This window comes from Trichoplax adhaerens, genomic scaffold (genome assembly GCF_000150275.1).
Source record: "Trichoplax adhaerens TRIADscaffold_36 genomic scaffold, whole genome shotgun sequence".
Taxonomy (NCBI): Eukaryota; Metazoa; Placozoa; class Uniplacotomia; order Trichoplacea; family Trichoplacidae; genus Trichoplax; species Trichoplax adhaerens.
In genome coordinates, this window is record NW_002060976.1 from 301,061 (window position 1) to 319,502 (window position 18,442).

General features: G+C 29.8%; 3 protein-coding genes across 3 annotated transcripts; all 3 read left to right on the forward strand.

Annotated features, from left to right (window-relative positions):
• Nucleotides 1-1,222: 1,222 nt before the first annotated feature.
• TRIADDRAFT_62147 (uncharacterized protein) lies at nt 1,223-4,184 on the forward strand (the record flags this gene model as incomplete). The annotated part of the gene is made up of 8 exons (XM_002118057.1): nt 1,223-1,283; nt 1,718-1,806; nt 2,828-2,926; nt 3,062-3,133; nt 3,340-3,464; nt 3,664-3,727; nt 3,816-3,890; nt 4,050-4,184. 8 exons carry the CDS (start codon nt 1,223-1,225, stop codon nt 4,182-4,184), a joined length of 720 nt encoding a protein of 239 aa, XP_002118093.1.
• A 305-nt stretch (nt 4,185-4,489) lies between these two features.
• On the forward strand, nt 4,490-6,396 carry TRIADDRAFT_62148 (uncharacterized protein; the record flags this gene model as incomplete). The annotated part of the gene is made up of 6 exons (XM_002118058.1): nt 4,490-4,598; nt 4,799-4,900; nt 5,674-5,734; nt 5,845-5,884; nt 6,048-6,137; nt 6,274-6,396. 6 exons carry the CDS (start codon nt 4,490-4,492, stop codon nt 6,394-6,396), a joined length of 525 nt encoding a protein of 174 aa, XP_002118094.1.
• A 2,460-nt stretch (nt 6,397-8,856) lies between these two features.
• On the forward strand, nt 8,857-13,442 carry TRIADDRAFT_62149 (uncharacterized protein; the record flags this gene model as incomplete). The annotated part of the gene is made up of 11 exons (XM_002118059.1): nt 8,857-8,903; nt 8,948-9,098; nt 9,797-9,895; nt 10,649-10,774; nt 10,904-11,032; nt 11,229-11,302; nt 11,394-11,464; nt 11,677-11,809; nt 12,893-12,974; nt 13,060-13,149; nt 13,317-13,442. 11 exons carry the CDS (start codon nt 8,857-8,859, stop codon nt 13,440-13,442), a joined length of 1,128 nt encoding a protein of 375 aa, XP_002118095.1.
• Nucleotides 13,443-18,442: the final 5,000 nt, after the last annotated feature.

The window sequence follows — 18,442 nt, forward strand, 5'->3', positions numbered from 1 at the left end:
AGCTGCTTTGGCAAAAATATCGAATTCTTAAAGATTATTGGCATGGCAGTCATTTACTAACCTAATTTGACGCCTTTCTGTGAACTAATGCTAGCCATAATTTAATTTTTGATGGAATGCTACTAAGAAAGTTTATTAAATTGATTCGAAATCGTTCGTATTTAAAACCTTTAAAATCGAAATAAATGATAATAAACGTGAATTAATTATTGGATGATTCAATAAACTATCATAACCTTTCTCCAGTAAACACTATATGTAATAACGGAGTTCGCAGGCAAATTTTATTTTGTTCTAAAATTAATTAATATTTGCTGATGCTACAGCTGTGGAAAAATCGTTGGTACATTCGAAGATAAACTAAGTACATTTGAACGTGTAATAAGATAGGGCAAGTGTAAACTATTCTCTAGTATTTAAGACTGTGGTGTCTAGTTGAGTTCTGTATAATACTATAATAAATTTCAATTAATAAAATCGAATCCTAATAAAGGACTGAAAATGGAGTCCTTTATGGTCTCTAAGCAGTAGAATAGTGTTACTTTACGATAAAAACAGCATTGAAATTACTAGAATTGGTTATCTTACATAGTCAAGTCGATACTTCGCCATCATTTCCTTTTCTTTTTTCGTAAGGTTTCTATACAGCAAACGATAGATACATTACTATAGAAAATTTTTTATATCGATTTTTGTCATAAAAATGGTACGTCAGGGTTACTGTAAGTCTACTATTGGGACTGCATGCTAAATTGCATGCATTTTATCCTTTGCGTAGAAGACTAAAATTTAATTTTATATATTTTCTTCTTCTTATAGAATCTCTTGGCATCCTGATAATACCAATGTCATCCTATTGTAAAAAATAATTCATTTATTGAACTAGCCAGGCCACTTGGGATTTAAGAAACTTGCAATTAAGATGATTAATTCTCCAAGGTAGTATTCAATAAAGAATGTTGAATAAAACAACAATTAAATCTTGTATTGCTAATATTCCGTACTTTTAGAGCTTGATATAAAGATCATTAAATCAACTAAAACCGTTCACTTCATTAAATCTGATTTAAAAGAGTTTTTCTTTTAGGCTACGGAAGAGAGTTGGTAATAAACTTATTCACAACGATCTATCTTGACGCAAACTTTTCTGGATTTAGTATAATCTAAGGCAGTTTTGAACATCGTATGAAAACTTTTTCTTTTAACTCGATCGTCAAGCATTATGCCCTTCGCTAAAGATGAAGAGAAAATAGTGCTTCGGTGGCCAAAACAAAATAACGAAGGTAGCTTTATTAATAAGAATTATCGTTCTGTATTGCCAAATATTTGATTAGGACTGAGGCTGAGGTTGAAACAATTTAAAAAGCGATACTAGTATGATATATTTGACATATATGATGTCGCTAGAACAGATTGAATTAGTAAATTCCTAATTTTGTTTTCTTCTCCTTTGATTTGATTATGTTAACTAAGAAGGATGTTCTACAGCATTTTAGCAAAACTTTATAGAAAGTCAACTTATACAGATTGACATATTAACACTGTTTAATTATAATACAAGCCAACTCATTTAGTTAATAAAATCATGTTTATAACGTATTCGTGCCGATATTGCAAGTTGATGCTATACAGAGTTAGTTTGTTAGCGAATTTTGATAATCACTAAACGTTTGCAGTTCTATAGTAAATACTTTTACGATGATTTCTCTTCCTTTAGATCAAACTTTTACAATTTCTGAAGCTATAGAATCGATCGGCTTTGGGCGATTTCAGTGGCGATGTCTTTCAGTTATAGGATTTATATTGGTAAATGTGTATGAATAATTGATTCACTTTGGCATTATTTTCAACTAATTCAGCAAAACGGGAAGTAGAATTGATAATGTTGATCGATATGTCTGTTAAAAGAGAGTAGATGTCTAATACATTATCAATGCTATCTTTTAGTTTACATTAATTTATCTAATCTGTTTTAATTTAAGCTGTATTCTTACATTTGATAATAAAGTAGTGTCACAAAACAGCTTTGCAACAAGATAACGCAATATACGATCAATAAGTCAATTCCTTGAACCACATATCAAGGAACGATATCTGCACTATCACAAACACTTTTGCTCTACTAGCAGACTACACAAAGACTTAAGCGCCTCGTATTTTACGTTAAACACTAAGTTGGACAATTCTTTATTTCACAATATATATTGCATTTATATACTACTCCTCAATAGTTCATGAGTCATAGTTAATACAATTAACATTGGAATCATTTACTGAATTAGATATTAATTTTAGCTACTGCTCTCTTAATGCAGACAACAGTATTTACGAACATAGACATGTAATGACTATTACAGAATAGTCAGATTACGATATGTCCTATCACGGAACATTTCCATGATAATTTACAGTCTACTATAAGTAAATTACAATCACAATGATTCGAACTGTAAGCAGATGATTTGCATTCCCTATTATAACTATTAATTTCAGTATGTGTATAAGTGTTACTGTCATAAAAAGTCAGTACTATATTAAAACACAGTATATCCAAATTAGAAGTTAACTAAATAAGGATAGTCTAATAGAATTATCCTAACATTGATATTTCTACTGTAATACAGTATATAACACTGTAACAAGTAGTAACCACTGTCATTCCACCTGTTAACAAGTTTATTCGCTAAAAATCTCGGCCTAAAATATCCTGTTGTCGACGTCAACATCATTAGTAAACAATATGGTCAAATTTATTAACTTTATAGGTGCTCTTTAACTATTTTGTGCCTTACTAATCCATAACATAAGTATTCTTTCTGTTCTTTAGTCAGTTAGGACGATGCAAATTGCTATGCTTTCTTTACTTGGACCGTTGTTAATCTGTGAGTGGGGTATCAGTAATATCCAAGCAGGCTTGATAGTTGGAGTATGTATCCATTATTATCGGACTAATATTATATTAATAAATTATAACTCTATTTTATTCCTCTTAAATTTAATTCTAAGACGCACATGCCTATAACCTTCTTAAAATAAATCGAAATATGTTACCATTGAACAGCTTGCATATGTAGGCGATATAATAGGGTTTCCATACCTTGGATGGTTTTGCGATCATTACGGTCGAAAACTGGTGGGTATCTTACACTGTAGAAAAGGCTTAGATCTAGTTAGGAGGAATTGCTAAATTATCAATTCCCGTATAATTAAGCAGTGTATTTGATCATCAAAGAATCATATTAGTATGCAGTGAATATGCTAATGCTAAGCATTTACAATTTTTATTTGATAAAAGCAAGGATAGAGCGAAAATAAATGACAATCTTTTACATCAACTAGGGTGTGATTGTAGCAATCCTGTGCACTTCGTATTTTTCATCACTCTCTAGTTTATCATCCGATATTACGATGATGCTGTTGTTGCGATTAGTATGTGGAGTTTCTGAAAGTGGAATGCTGCAATGGTAAGATATTAATTTTAAGCCATGACTCATGTTTGATGTTACATGATCTGTTCTATTTTTAAGAATTAAATTGAATTACGGTTTTAATATCAATAAGTATAAGAAGCGAGTTTATTATTAGCCTGGAAATGATGCATTTATTAAAGTAAATAGTGGTTTAACTCTATTTAAACCAATTTAAAAATCATCTTATATATAGCATAACCATTCTAAGTGAATTAGTACCTGCAACAGCCAGAGCTAGATCCATCGTTTCCTTACGAGTAAGTTTAAATGAAGGATATGAGTAAAATCGTTGCTTGAACTAATTTCTGCTTGAAAATTATATTTTTCTAACCATTAAATTTATAGGGATTTACATTTATAGGCATTGCATTTGAGGGTATTATAGCTTATATCTGCCTGAAAATATTCGATTGGCGTATGGTAGTCTATACTGTGTCCGCCCTATACTTACTAGCAATACCTTTCAGCACGGTAACTAACTACATCAATGCAAACTATTAAATAAAAATAAATGCTTTTCTATAATCGAAGATCCTATCACATTGCTTAAAATTAATGCTATTAAAATTAAACTTGCAGCTACTAGTAGAATCTCCACGGTATTTATTATTGCACGGATTTCGAAAAGAAGCTAAAGATATTATAATCAATATCGCTAAGATGAACCGCAAGCCTGCGCCGGAAGGAAATTTAATTACAATTGTTGAAGTATGAATTCTATTGATGCTTATTTAATTTTAAAATATGGTAAAAGTTATATTTTTCATATATTATTACAGAAATTATTCAATGAATTACGAATTAAATTTTGCATGAGATAACGTTGATTCTTTCTTTATAAAAGACAACTTTAATGCTAATAGTTCATTTTGATTTGTGAATATTATAACTTAGGAAAAAGGGTGGAGCATTTACCGATTTATTTAAGCCTGTTTATAGAAAAAGAACTATTATACTTTGGATTATAACGTAAATTTCTAATATGTACTGTATGCTTCTATAATTGAAATTGATAGAAGATGGCATTTAATTTTACAAAATTTGATATCTTTATTAGACTTGCGGTGAAGACAATTTTTTTCGGGGCTGTTTGGATGGCTCCATTATTGGTTAAAGTTGATCGATGCGGTAAAATAATTTTATAAAACAATATTTATCATTGAATTTGACTATTCCTTTTCCGGCGGTAAATATATTATAGCTTATCTGTAAACTATAGTATCAAATACGATCAGACGTTCATATACATTTTACAAAAATGACTGCTGCGAAAATAAATAGTATCATATTGCTAGTAACTCTTTACAAATATTTATTGCTATTAACAGAAACAGCCAGGCAAGGAGCTACCAGAATGAGATGTCAATGTAAAGAAATTGATCTCCAAAATATTCTATCCATGGTTATAGGAGGCCTAGGGGAGCCTATAGGTAGGATCTAATTTGTTTTAAAATCGAATGATAGTATGATCAAAAGTTATGTATCGATTAAGAAGCTACGATATCGTATCATCTCAAAATAATGGGCGAATTAAAATAATTCGAAACATGATTTCAATATCAAAGCTATAATTATAATTAAAGTAAGGGAATGTAACAAAAGTAGCTCACAAATAGCAGTCCTAGTCAAATGAAATTTCTAGAAGGCTTTTATAGCGAGGTTTTTTAGAATAGTCGAGCAAGAATTAATTACAGCAGTAATCTAATCTAAAATCTAAAATATTACCTGCTCTAAGTGCAGTGAAGTCTTATTCTAATGTAAGCTCATCTCCGCTATTCTTAAATACATTTCATTAAATGTGTTTATAACAACATTGCCAGCTAGAACAAGACTTGAGTCACCGAAAGGAATACGTTTCCTCAACTAGAATATCACTATTTTCCACAATCAGAATCATTCTATTTAAAATGTCCCTATTTTATTAACGTCTAACACCAAAAGAAACACCGAAAGGTTTTGGGCATCTTCAAAATAAGAGTATATCAAGTCACATAATCATGTACCATAATTAGTCAACTGGCTAACATTAATTATCAACCATTTCTAATATAGCAGCTAGCAATCATCTAATATTAGCATTACGATAACCTCTATTCTTAAAAACCTGACTATATCAAATATAGCTATCATTATAATCAAATATGGCGTACACCATTACAGGAAAATTAATTTTTTTAAATTTATTATCTATTATCATATTCAGGAGGAGTAATAGCTTTTATTTTTGTGGATTGGATTGGGCGGAGAAAGTCTCTTATCTTAGGGTTATTTATATCTGGGGTTTCATCTCTTTTGCTGACGATTTGCGCTAATAGGTGACTCTATAAATAAATTTTACCCTAATACTTGTGTGTAATGGATCATTATGCTATAGATTATGTCACGAATTTGAAATAACAATATCTAAACCAAAAGTAAATTTAGGGCGAAATTGTCCATTAAAATTTCTAAAATCGTATCTCAATAGAATTGTGAGATATGCTTTGGTATTATTGATGAGATCTAGCAGTTGCTTATTGAAAAATATAATTACTATAGATTATTTGAAATAATTACCATATATTTGTTCTAATCTAGATCTATCCGACAAAATTTAGAGCAATTGGTCTCGGGGCTGCTACATCATTCGGTGGACTTGGCAATATTTTATCAATATTTCTAGGCCAAGTTAGTCAATTTATGTTACAGTTAGCCTTTTTCCAGATTATTTTTCATTCCTTAGAATAATTGACATCCATCAATCATTTTAAATTATTAACAAATTACGCTTTAGAATCTCGTTTATGCAATGACTTTATTTTAGGTACTGTTTGCGACTTCTGATATCGCTGTTTTAGTTGCATTCGCCATAATGGCAGCTCTAACAATTATTTTCTGCTTAATGATACCAGCTGAAACAAAGGGAACTTTGTTAAAAGTTAGTTGAATATTTAATAAATGATATGATTTAAAAATCTCGATCATTTTTCCTATTTATAAACATTCAAAAAAAATTACTTTTAATGCTATTCATTAATAATATTATATTAAATTAAAGGACACTGACTAATAACGAAAAGGATAATCCTAGACTGCATAATTCGGTATTATGCTAATATTGGCTGGTGCAAGCTAACAAATTCGATGAAAGTCAAAATTAGATCAGGATTTATGTACATCATATTACTATTTCAAGTTCAATTTTGGATGTATAAAGATATTTTGGGATATGTTTGGCTCTGCAGTTGTAGCACAGCTATCATCAACTAACTCTATTTACATTCATAAATAATAAATGTTATTAAGATATTTTGCTTATCAATCTTGACAAAAGCAATCTTTGATAACAGTATTTCTTTATAACATCAAATAATATTTATGTAGCTGCAACATAAATTATTTGATACCTTAATAGTTTTGGGTTGCATAGTTTCATATTTGCAGAAATTTGTGACAAATGAGGCCTGTTGGCTACAGGAAATCGCAAATATATGCGGCAGCTACATTACTTTAGTATTAATAAAGTTTTGCTTGAGCAATATTAATAGTACAAATAAAGAAATAAACAATATTTATGACCAATAGCATAAGATAAGAATTAATTGTGTTAACGGAATTATCGAAGCCCTAATTTCTGAGATTGAAATTCCAAAATGAAAATATGTATCTGCATTCTATCATCAAACAAGCATACTCACTTCACGAATTATAACTATAGTATAAGTTCAAGAGAGTGAACTAATTACGAATTTCTACTTCGTAAGACCTGCTTATTTTGCGACCATGCTATTGATTTAAATCAACTGATTAAGGTTTAACAGCGAATATTGATATTTCTGAACAAGTTGATTAGTAGACTATAGTGCAATGTAGCAACTAGCATTGAGTCCTTCATTAGGTAGTTCATATAATATGCTAATATAACTTATCTGAGTTTGAACTAGATTTGCATTCGTTTACTCCTCGGTAACATGAAATTTTTTCTGATGTAGTAATTAAGATAAGCTGATGGATTTAGAAGTCTTGTTATTAATTTCCGCAATTCAGTAAGGGTAGTTAACTTGCTCTAGTATGAAATTGCGTTAGAGCAAGCTTAACTCTAGACAGGTTATTGCTACTTCAACTTGAATTTTTAAAAGTTGTAACCATTAGGTAGTTTGTCTGAGTCTTTCAATACCATTTCGGTTTACTTAAATTCTGATTTAGTAGTCTAGCAAACTCTGAAGACTGCTTACTTAAATCGTAGACTATCAGCTAAATATGTTATTAATTTTAAACCATAGTTAATCTGCTGGCTCATTATTAAATTTTTCTTTATAAAACAAAGGAACTCCTTTGGGATGCCTTTTATATAAATGTTGCCAGATCACGTTGGCTTTGCTAGCCGTCTACATTTGAATAAATTACGCGTACAGTCTCCAAGGAATAATAAAATATGCGTAATTATAAAGTTTTTTCATTGCAATTGGATGCTTTAATACTATAATAAAATAGGTTTTAAAGTGACATATTTTCTGCTAAATTATAATATTGATTACAGATACAATATAAAATCTTAAGACTTCACGAATTTACTTGGACAATCCTTTTAGTCCTTCTATATCAGATTAATTCAATTGTTGCTGTCGTAGTCACTATGATTTCAAGCAAAGCTGAACAGGAACAACATTATTTAAGGAAATAGTCACGTAGAGAAAGGACAATCTACGGTAAATAATGCCTTGTACGTATTTTCATAGTTTTATGCATATTGTTACTTACCTTAAAAAGAAAGTCGACTAAGCCATTTGCATCGATAAGAAAGATTTCAACTGCCAGTAAAATATTCCTTTATTCTTGTTTTTACTTTATTTTCTATAAATTTTAGGCTCCTAAGTTTTGTGCAACTACTCATTTAATCAATTAGATCACCATTAATCATTACAAATTGTTAAAATAATTCCAAAGAGTTAAACACTATTTTATCTTCAATAACAGTTTATCACTAGTTGCTATCAATTAGACTACTAAGGTTATAAAATTAAAATCAAAACTCCAAGATATTATATCACCATTTAGCTATATAAAGTGTTCTGAAAGTAATATTTAAATCTTACTAATTCAAGCCAATGAAGTAAATCTCAAAACAATCAATATATCTATCCTTCACTACAGTACGATTTAAATACTTGCGAATTCTTGCTGTTAGAAGATTGCAGTAACTACATGACTCTCTTATATCATTACTTAAAACACAAAATTTTATTAATAATAGACTACTCTGTGCTACAGTTGCCTAAAAATCAATTATCGGTTCATAGATAGTACTTTAAAAGTCTTATTCGTCTGCATGCTTAACTTTGTAAGCATCAAATATAAAATCAATCTCAGCTGATTTCGAGACTTACTTTCTAAAAGTAACTTTGATATGGCTGGTTTATGGAAGTTATTTTATAATATGAAGGTTTTCAAAAGGTTTCAAAAAGATACATAATAGCCTGATTTCATATGCAATGAAGGCTTTTGCTTTCCTCTAAAGGCTTATTCTCATTGAGAACGTTTTTTCTCAAATTAGATCAAAGGCCTCAACTAACCATTGCTGATGCAGTGGAATCGATTGGATTTGGAAAATTTCAATGGCATTGTATGGCGTTTCTAGGATCTATTTGGGTAAACTCCTTTAATTAAATAATGGACAAGATAAATCTCAAAAGTTATCATAGCAATGACATGCTGAATCATTTATGAAAATAAGAACACACCATTGCTTCAACTAAATGAGCAAATGAAATGTATTATCGTATATAAACGATGTCAAAAAGGATAAAAAGAGCATGAATTTAGTGAAGTTGGGAAACCTATTATAGTAATTCCAGTAAACTAAATGTCGATGAAACCGTAAATAGAAACAAAGAGTTCTCGATGTTTCTTAGTATTTCTCATTTTATCATCACAGGTTTCACTAATGCTGATTAACAACTGATCACTTTAAAAAATAATTATTCCTTAATTAGATTTACAGCATTTGTTCAGATAAAAATAATGGGCATGATTCATACCCGGCATCTACTTTAAAAATTAATTAATTGCAGTTTCTATGCTTTTAACTCATTATATTTGATATGGAACAATAAGAAGAGCAGGCATAGTATACTATCTACCTCGATTGTCATTTCATACTATCTTAAAATTTAAATTTACCGAAATTAGCAGTCTATCAATATTGCGGTATCATCAGATAAGAAAAACAAAATGTTTAATATCTCTACGTATTTCTAATTTATGTCTTGTTAGATGAAGGAATGACTGAGCGTCTTACTGTTCTATGATTTTTATTAATTTGTTTAATTTTGATTTACTATTAATAGTTTGCCCGAACGATGCAAATCGCAATGCTATCCTTACTTGGACCATTATTGGTCTGTGAATGGGGTATAAGTACAACAGAAGAAGCCCTAATTACTGGAGTATGTGCCATGATTTCATATGTAACGCGACTAATTAATATGTAAAAGTTAAGAATCAGATACTGCCAGCCGTAGTTGTGAAATAGTACAGATGAATTACTTAATACTAGATTACTCATCAGTTATCATTACTTTCGTTAGCTTGCATTTCTTGGTGATATAATCGGATCTCCTTATATGGGATGGTTTTGTGACCACTAAGGTCGAAAATTGGTATTTGATGAGAGATTTCGATAATATGATATGTATAACATAATTAATTAGTCTTATTATTATTTGAATTTTCCGAATTAACGTTGCTGATAGAATTACTTACTTCTTTAAAAACTAGGGTCTTATCGCTGCAATTTTGTGTACTGTCTATTTTTCTACGCTGTCTAGCATATCATCTGGCATCTCAATGATGTTGGTATTACGATTTATATGTGGAATTTCTGAAAGTGGAATGATTCAATGGTTAGAATTTTAAGCTATCTTAATCGTTTACTATGCCCCAAGCTTTCGCAATAATGTTTTAGAGTCAAGCTGAACTCTAATATTAATGTGCTCAAAAGTTCCTAAAAAGCATGAAATATTTTTTCTAATATAGCGTAACAATACTGAGCAAATTAGTTCCATCTATAGCCAGAGCCTGATCCATTATTTCTTTACGAGTAAGGACTAACATTAATTAGATAAATGGATGAAAAATGAATTAAAAATTTGAACAGTATCAAAAATTAAACCATTTTCGATTTCTGGTTACAATCATAGGCATTCACTTTCCTTGGTATAGCAGTTGAGGGTATACTAGCATACGTCCTCCTGAAAGCATTCAACTGGCGAATATTGCTATTTGTTACAACGGCACTTTACCTAATTCCTATTCTATTAAGCTCGGTAATGAATTTATTTATAACAATATGTTTTGACAATGGTGGTAAATTTATTAGCTAAAGAGACCACCAAAGCTCATGATAATCAAACTTTAATATGGTACTTTAAAGTACGCTTATATATTAACTGTAGTTCATTGTAGAGTCTCCTCGTTATTTATTATTGCAAGAATTTAAAGGTGAAGTAAGTAAGATTATAGAAGATGCTGCCAGGTTGAATAACAGACCAACTCCCAACGGAAATTTGGTTGCCAATTTCGAGGTTTATTCTTAATAGCACCATTAGTACCTTTGATGACAGTATAATTAAATTTTGATGAAAACAATATTTAGATTACTAGTTATTTAAGGAATGTAATAAATATATATAACTAAAAAGGCACAAAAATGCTAACAGATTTATAAATCTTTTGTTTTCGATAGTTACGAATAATTGCTTTTAAATATTTCATATATAGCAAAGTGATGGTAAATTTAAAGACCTGTTCAAACCAGCGTATATAAGAACAACCATAAACTTATGGCTAATAACGTAATTTTATAGTTTAATTGTTAGTAATAAAACAAATTGTATTTAAAATGTGGCCAATTACTGATATAACTTTGTCAATTAATTGAATCAGATTCTGTATGATCACAATTTACTTTGGTGCCGTATGGGTGACTCCGCTTTTGGCTAAAGTTGACAGCTGCAGTAAGTTATAGTCTTTAATTTTATAAATTGTAATAAAATTAAATGATAATCTATTCGATAATATGCATATGTGTATATTTAAAATATTTAATAGTTTCTAAATAAAATAAACTTTTTGAAATTAAATTGCATTAAGCTTACATATGGTTACTAATATAGACAAATTAAAAGGATCATCTACAAGCATAGCATTTCCCTCGTATTTTTAATAGATAGTAAACAAGGAGCCACTGGCATTAGATGCCACTGCAAAGAAATGGGTCCTGCGAATATCATAGCCATTATTATCAGTGGTCTTGGAGAGCCTTTTGGTGTGATAATAATTTGTAAAAACTGGAGTTTAAAGTTTGATTCTAGATTAGTCGATGAATAAGATTAAAAGTCTTGTAAGCTTATGCTAATATAATTGTTAAGATAATTACCAAACTTACATAAGTACAATATTTTCTTATCAGTAAGACTAAATTACAATACAAATCAGCTACTCTTCGTACATGCAAAATTTTTCTTTTAATAGCTATTGTCACAAAACAGCTTTGCAACAAGATAACGTAATCTACGATCAATAAGTCAATTCCTTGAACTACGTATCAAGGAACGATATCTGCACTATCACGAGCACTTTTGCTCTACTAGCAGACTACACAAAGACTTAAACGCCTCGTATTTTACGTTAAACACTAAGTTGGACAATTCTTCTTTATTTCACGATATACTGCATTTATATACTATTCCTCAATAGTTCATGAGTCATAGTTAATACAATTAACATTAGAATCATTTACTGAATTAGATATTAATTTTAGCTACTGCTCTCTTAATGCAGACAACAGTATTTACGAACATAGACATGTAATAACTAATACAGAATAGTCAGATTACGATATGTCCTATCACGGAACATTTCCATGATAATTTACAGTCTATCATAAGTAAATTACAATCACAATGATTGGAACTGTAAGCAGATGATTTGCATTCCCTATTATAACTATTATAATTTCAGTATGTGTATAAGTGTCACTGTCATAAAAAGTCAGTGCTATATTAAAATACAGTATATCCAAATTAGAAGTTAACTAAATAAGGATAGTCTAACAGAATTATCCTAACATAGTTATTTCTACTGTAATACAGTATTTAACACTGTAACAGCTATATTTAACTTAAATTTGATATTCATTAGGCGGATTAATAGCCTTTACTTTTGTTGACTGTATTGGACGAAAGCAGTCTCTAATTCTAGGATTTACTGTAGTGGGTATCTCGTTTATTCTCTTGATGATCTGTACAAACATTTAATTCTTCAATTAAATTTTTTTAACATGTGCCTCTAAATCATTACAGGAACTTGCAAAAAATACTAAGAATTTTAATTCTCCTATGATAGCTAGCTAATAAAATTCTTGATTCCATTTAATTTTATAGCTTTGTTAGATACGCGTTCATATTGTTAACAAGATCTTGTGCCTGCTTCTTAACCGATGTTCCATTTATCTATACCTCGGAAGTACGTGTATCATCAATGTTGGAATATTTAATTTAGTATGTGCTAAGAAAGCTTCTCATCCATTTTATTTATTTAATAAAAAAAGATTTATCCGACAAAATTCAGAGCAATTGGTCTAGGCTCCGCTACATCATTTAGCGGATTAGGCAATATCTTTTCATCATTTATTGGTCAGGTTAGTCGACTAAGATACAAGAACATACATAAGAAATAAATAGAAGTATTTCGTGTCCAAAACTTATCATTATAAGTGATACATACGATATATACTTTAAAATGAAAAACGATGAAAGGTATTTTCTTCAACATTCTACAGAACTAATAGGCTTCTATTATCTACAGGCGCTATTTTCAGTTTCTAATACCGCCACGTTAGCTACTTTTGCTGGAATAGCAGCTATAGCAGTTATTTGTTCTTTATTAATAAAGGTTGAAACAAAAGGAACCTTGCTTAAAGTTAGTTTTTAATCTAATTAAAAACATAAACGTTGTTACTCAAACTATCACTCACTCTTGCTATTGAACTACACTAAGGACACAGACTAAGTTTTGGAACGCTGGTTTTAAAATTTTGCCAAAATACTTGTTTAATTTCGGATGTTGTGAGCTCACAAGTCCTGTTTTGGAGGAATTAGCATTTTCTTTCGAGTTCTAACAAAATATGAACTCTATATAAAATTTACTATCGCAATTCGAATTCTACCTCTGGCACAAGAGCAAAAATTTTTGATAAATTTAAATTGTACCGGGTTCCTCATCCAATAATTTATTTTCTTCCTAAAATTGATCGCTTAATATTGTAATGAAAGATAAGTCTACTATGCGCTTTAATGATAAAAGCTTCTTACACAGTAAAAGTTATTATTTACTACATCATACAAATCAGGGCGTGAGAGAGACGGCAGATTTTTAGGACAGTAATGTAAATGATCATGATAATTAACAACTAATTTAAACGTGTAGATTACCATAAAATTACAATACCAAATTAGAGAATACTTTAATAAATCGTATAAAATCTATCATTTTTTCCGAGTTCTAATTTACGAATATCAGTCCGTCACAGTTCATTGCTGTACGTCACATGTACTATTGTACAATTATTGATCAGAATAATTAAGAATACACGAGATTCATAATTTATTAGCTGTGAAATAAAAAGAGCTTTGAGAAGCATATAAAGGAAGGAATATTATATAGTTTATTATGGTATAGAAGTAAATTATTGCAGTTAACCAAATTAGTGTTTAAAAACTAATCTTCACTATTTAATGTGTCCGTCCTTATTAGCTTAATTTGTTATAGAAGAGAGTTTTAGTGCCATAGAGCTTTACCTATCTATTATAGTATTTATAGATCTGTACATAAGCTCAAAATTTTTCGTCCTGCCCTCAATTAAGTTAATCAAATACAGTTGTTTAATTTAAATGTTAAATAAAAATCGATGTTTTCATCTCGAAAGTGTTTGGCTTAAAGTACCGTTTTACTAAAGAGAGTATAGCAAAGGGATTAACTATTATTCTTGTAACGAAATAAAATATCGGCTTACATTCCAACATCTAGGTCGACCACTTAACAACCACGTGGATTTGATTAAAAATCTTTCGCAGCTTTCAATTTACTACATACTATTACTAAATTATTTGTATCTAGTCCATCAAAAGATGTTAATGAATAAATAATGCAAGTACGTGCAGGCAGCTTTAGTAATCACAATGTATCAACATAAATCAATACGAACCCAAGCTAACGACAGTTAAACATAACAGAACAACAATTTCATGCATGACCGATCAAAGATTAAAATTTTGTTTCGTTTAAAATTCTAGTAAAGATGATTTATAAATCGTTTATTAATCCATAAAAATTACCAAAAAAAATGTGATACCTTAATTAAGATAAAATCTCATATGATATTCGAAGAAGAAATATTAACAAATTGTTTGTATGTATTCCAAAGTTTGCAATTCTACATCTACTAGCTAAAGTATATAGTTCATACTGTCTACTAGATTACTTAGAATAATTATACAATATAATATTGTAATTATAACATTTATGCTTCAATAATGATTAAAATAATAGTAATTTAATTTTAAAGTAGAAGTCACGTTTACTCTGTCATCGAATACAATGTGAATGTGATCATCTTTACTTGAGATATAATTCAAGATTGCTAGTAATTTTTTTATAGTTATTAGCTGTATACCGTAGAAAGATTTAACTAACAGTTAATTTATAATTACTATTAATTTAGTAATCTGGAAAATCTGGCTTAGTATTTATTGGATCATATATAATACTGTCACAAATCATGATTTATAATACTTAGATGGATAATGAGAGTATAAAATACGGTATGACTCACTTAGGAAATTCTACAAAGAAGCCTTTCAATAGCACTTATTTGCTACTCTATGGTAGTAATTTAATCAAGTAAAACGAAAGCGAAGTACACACACTACAAATTTTACACTCAAGACGACACTCACGACAGTCGCTTTAATACATATGCATACTGTAGAACCGTAGAAACACAATAAGCCCAATTTTTCTTATCTAACCAGTAAACAATAGATAAATACTAACATTCCGTTAATAGAGTGTGTCAGGAGTTCATTAAGCAGAATATAATAACAGACCTCTGACAGAAATTATAAATATTCAGCGGTTCTATCGTTATCATGAACATATATTACTTAGGGTTGTATAATATTAGCAATGAAAATATACACCTTACTTTATGAAAAAGTAATTACATTGGAAATGAATTCGAATGCAAATTGAAACAGAGATTATTATTATATCATGGTCATGAATAGTCAAGTTAACTTAATCAGCATATCATCTTCAAAACTCGTTTCGGAACAAATTCACTTCTAGTTTAATTCACAATACTTTAGATTGGTAAATTAATAGCGTAAAAATTAAGCACATGACTAACCGTCAAGTGTATTCGCTAAAATTGGATTTTGATAATAGCTACAGAAACAGTCTCCTGTAGGTACAACATTCTCACTACTAATACAAATCTGTTCATCTGTTCAGTAGGTTAAATATCAGGTTATCGGTTCAAAAAAAATCTCTCCTTATTCAATATTTGCCAGTTTTGATGCACAGTATGATATCAAATTTTGTTTATTTCTACGATTAATGTCCCGACCTAGTGAACCGATACATGATTACTGAGTTACAGTTCAACTTCTGCACTGGTTTGCTATCTCGTGGATGAAAGTGCAGTCTTTCCGATAAGTTACCTGCATATATGTCATCAAAATTAGCAATCATAGAGTTGAATAATGACTTGATAATACATTTGGTAGTTATTCAAGCATGACAGTGGTAATGAAATGTGACTAATTTAAATGGCTTGCATTCGTTTTGTTCTGCTTATATGACAGTTAGATTGGCAGTTGTGTATTAGCGACAGGAGATAATATAATTTAAGAAAATGACCGCAAACGGTAGACGAAGAGATACTGCCTTATCGAATCCAATCGTTTCTTTGAATTCGAAGATGTCTGGATCCTTTATTTTTTCGTACCATGTAGAGAATTGGATTGTACATTGGGGATAGGAATATAAGGCATCCAAGTAAAAATATAGCTATAGTCAATTTGCTATATCCATCAAATGTTAATCTAGCATAGTTGATGTCTATATAAATCATCATTATAAATCCTACCAGTAATGGAGATCTTGATATGATAAAGGAAATTGAGATATAAATAAGAGTCTTGATGACTCGTTCCTTATGTTCTTGGCTTCCCACTACATTTTGAAAACGCTCTCTTGTTGATGATGAAACTTGCTTTAGTTTCCTAACAACTCTAGCATAGCAGTACGACATGATGATAATCGGTATTATATAGCAACAAATTAGATTATATAAAAAAAGGATTATCATCAAATAATTTTGACCACAGGTGATAAATTTGCACGTTACTTTCGAAACAGGATCAGCGATAATGATATTGACACCAAATATAGGTACTGTGACAGCGATTATCCACAGGCTATACAGAATGATTGCAAATTTTTCTCTCTTCATTGGGACACTTTTAGGATAAAGAATCACTCTATGCCTCTCGATTGCGATCAGGACCAGCATATACACATGCAAAGAATTGGTAAATAACGATAAGAAGCTTAACAATTTACAGATAGGATTCATAATTTCATGAGGCCAGCCCATTGAATAAGTCCCGAGAACCGTAATACAGTATAAAATAACGATCATTGTTATAAGTAAATCGCAAATTGCTAAATGAAGCATAAGAACATCAGTTGAAGACTTTAATTTATCAAATTTAATCATCCTGAAAACGATAATAAAATTAACGATAAAGGCTATTATGTAAGCCAGTAAACCTAAAATGGCAAAAAGCATGATGAAGTTAGGTGAGAAAATACTTGAAATGGTGGCATTAGATGGTAGTGAAGAATTAAAAGAGCAAAATTTTAACGATTCCATAATTTCATGCAAAGGCAATAATGAGGACCAAAACAGTTCGTTATGTAGACTAAAATCGGAAAACAGCAAATCGTAAAATGTTAGACTTTATTATAATTACGGATACAAGCCGTTCGCTGTACTGTACCATATTTTACATTTATATTTGTTATTATAACTTAGTTCGATTTAGATCTTTTTCGATTATATCTTGGAGGATAATAATAGAATGATAAGCATCAGATAGTCTTTAATACAAGAATTTTACTTTGAATAAAACTTTCAGATATAAATTTTTACTAAACATTAGTTTATAATGCGATCTACTATATAGATAAACTACATAACCGCTTTTAATAGATGTCTCTGATATAGAAAACTTTAAAGTATTACTCGGATTACCTTGTATTTCCAAAATCTTACAAATAAGCGACACGAGCGTTACAATATCAAAATCGCAGTAATTAATCGTTCAACCCTTATTAATGATCTATTCCGAAGTATTTTAAAACATGAATTACGAACAGTATATTATATCAAACTGTCAAATCACCTGGTTGAATACTGCGTCATTTGCAACAATGCATCTAGAGGTAAAAAATTAACATCCTAGGATTTTGTGATTGCTTACAATAGTAAATTATAGCATATAATATTGCAGTAAACAACTAATCATATATCACTAAGACAGTTTTAATGCAGGATCTACACATTACAAAAGGCCAGATCATTTCTTTCCATAGAATTGAAATTACCAATTTATTCTATTCTTCATGATAAGCTTATAAGAACAATAATTTTATACTCTAAACAATTCTATAGTAAAAAAATAACTTAGCACTAATGTATCATTCCTATTTAATGTTATTAGTGCACTACAATCAGTCTACCAAAAATATCACAAGTCAGATATTTAAACGAATTATTTATTTCTGATAGATTTCAATGTGAAATCAAAATTACTTTATTTATTTAAATTCAGCAAATTTATTTTTAAAAATTGGATCATTTTTTC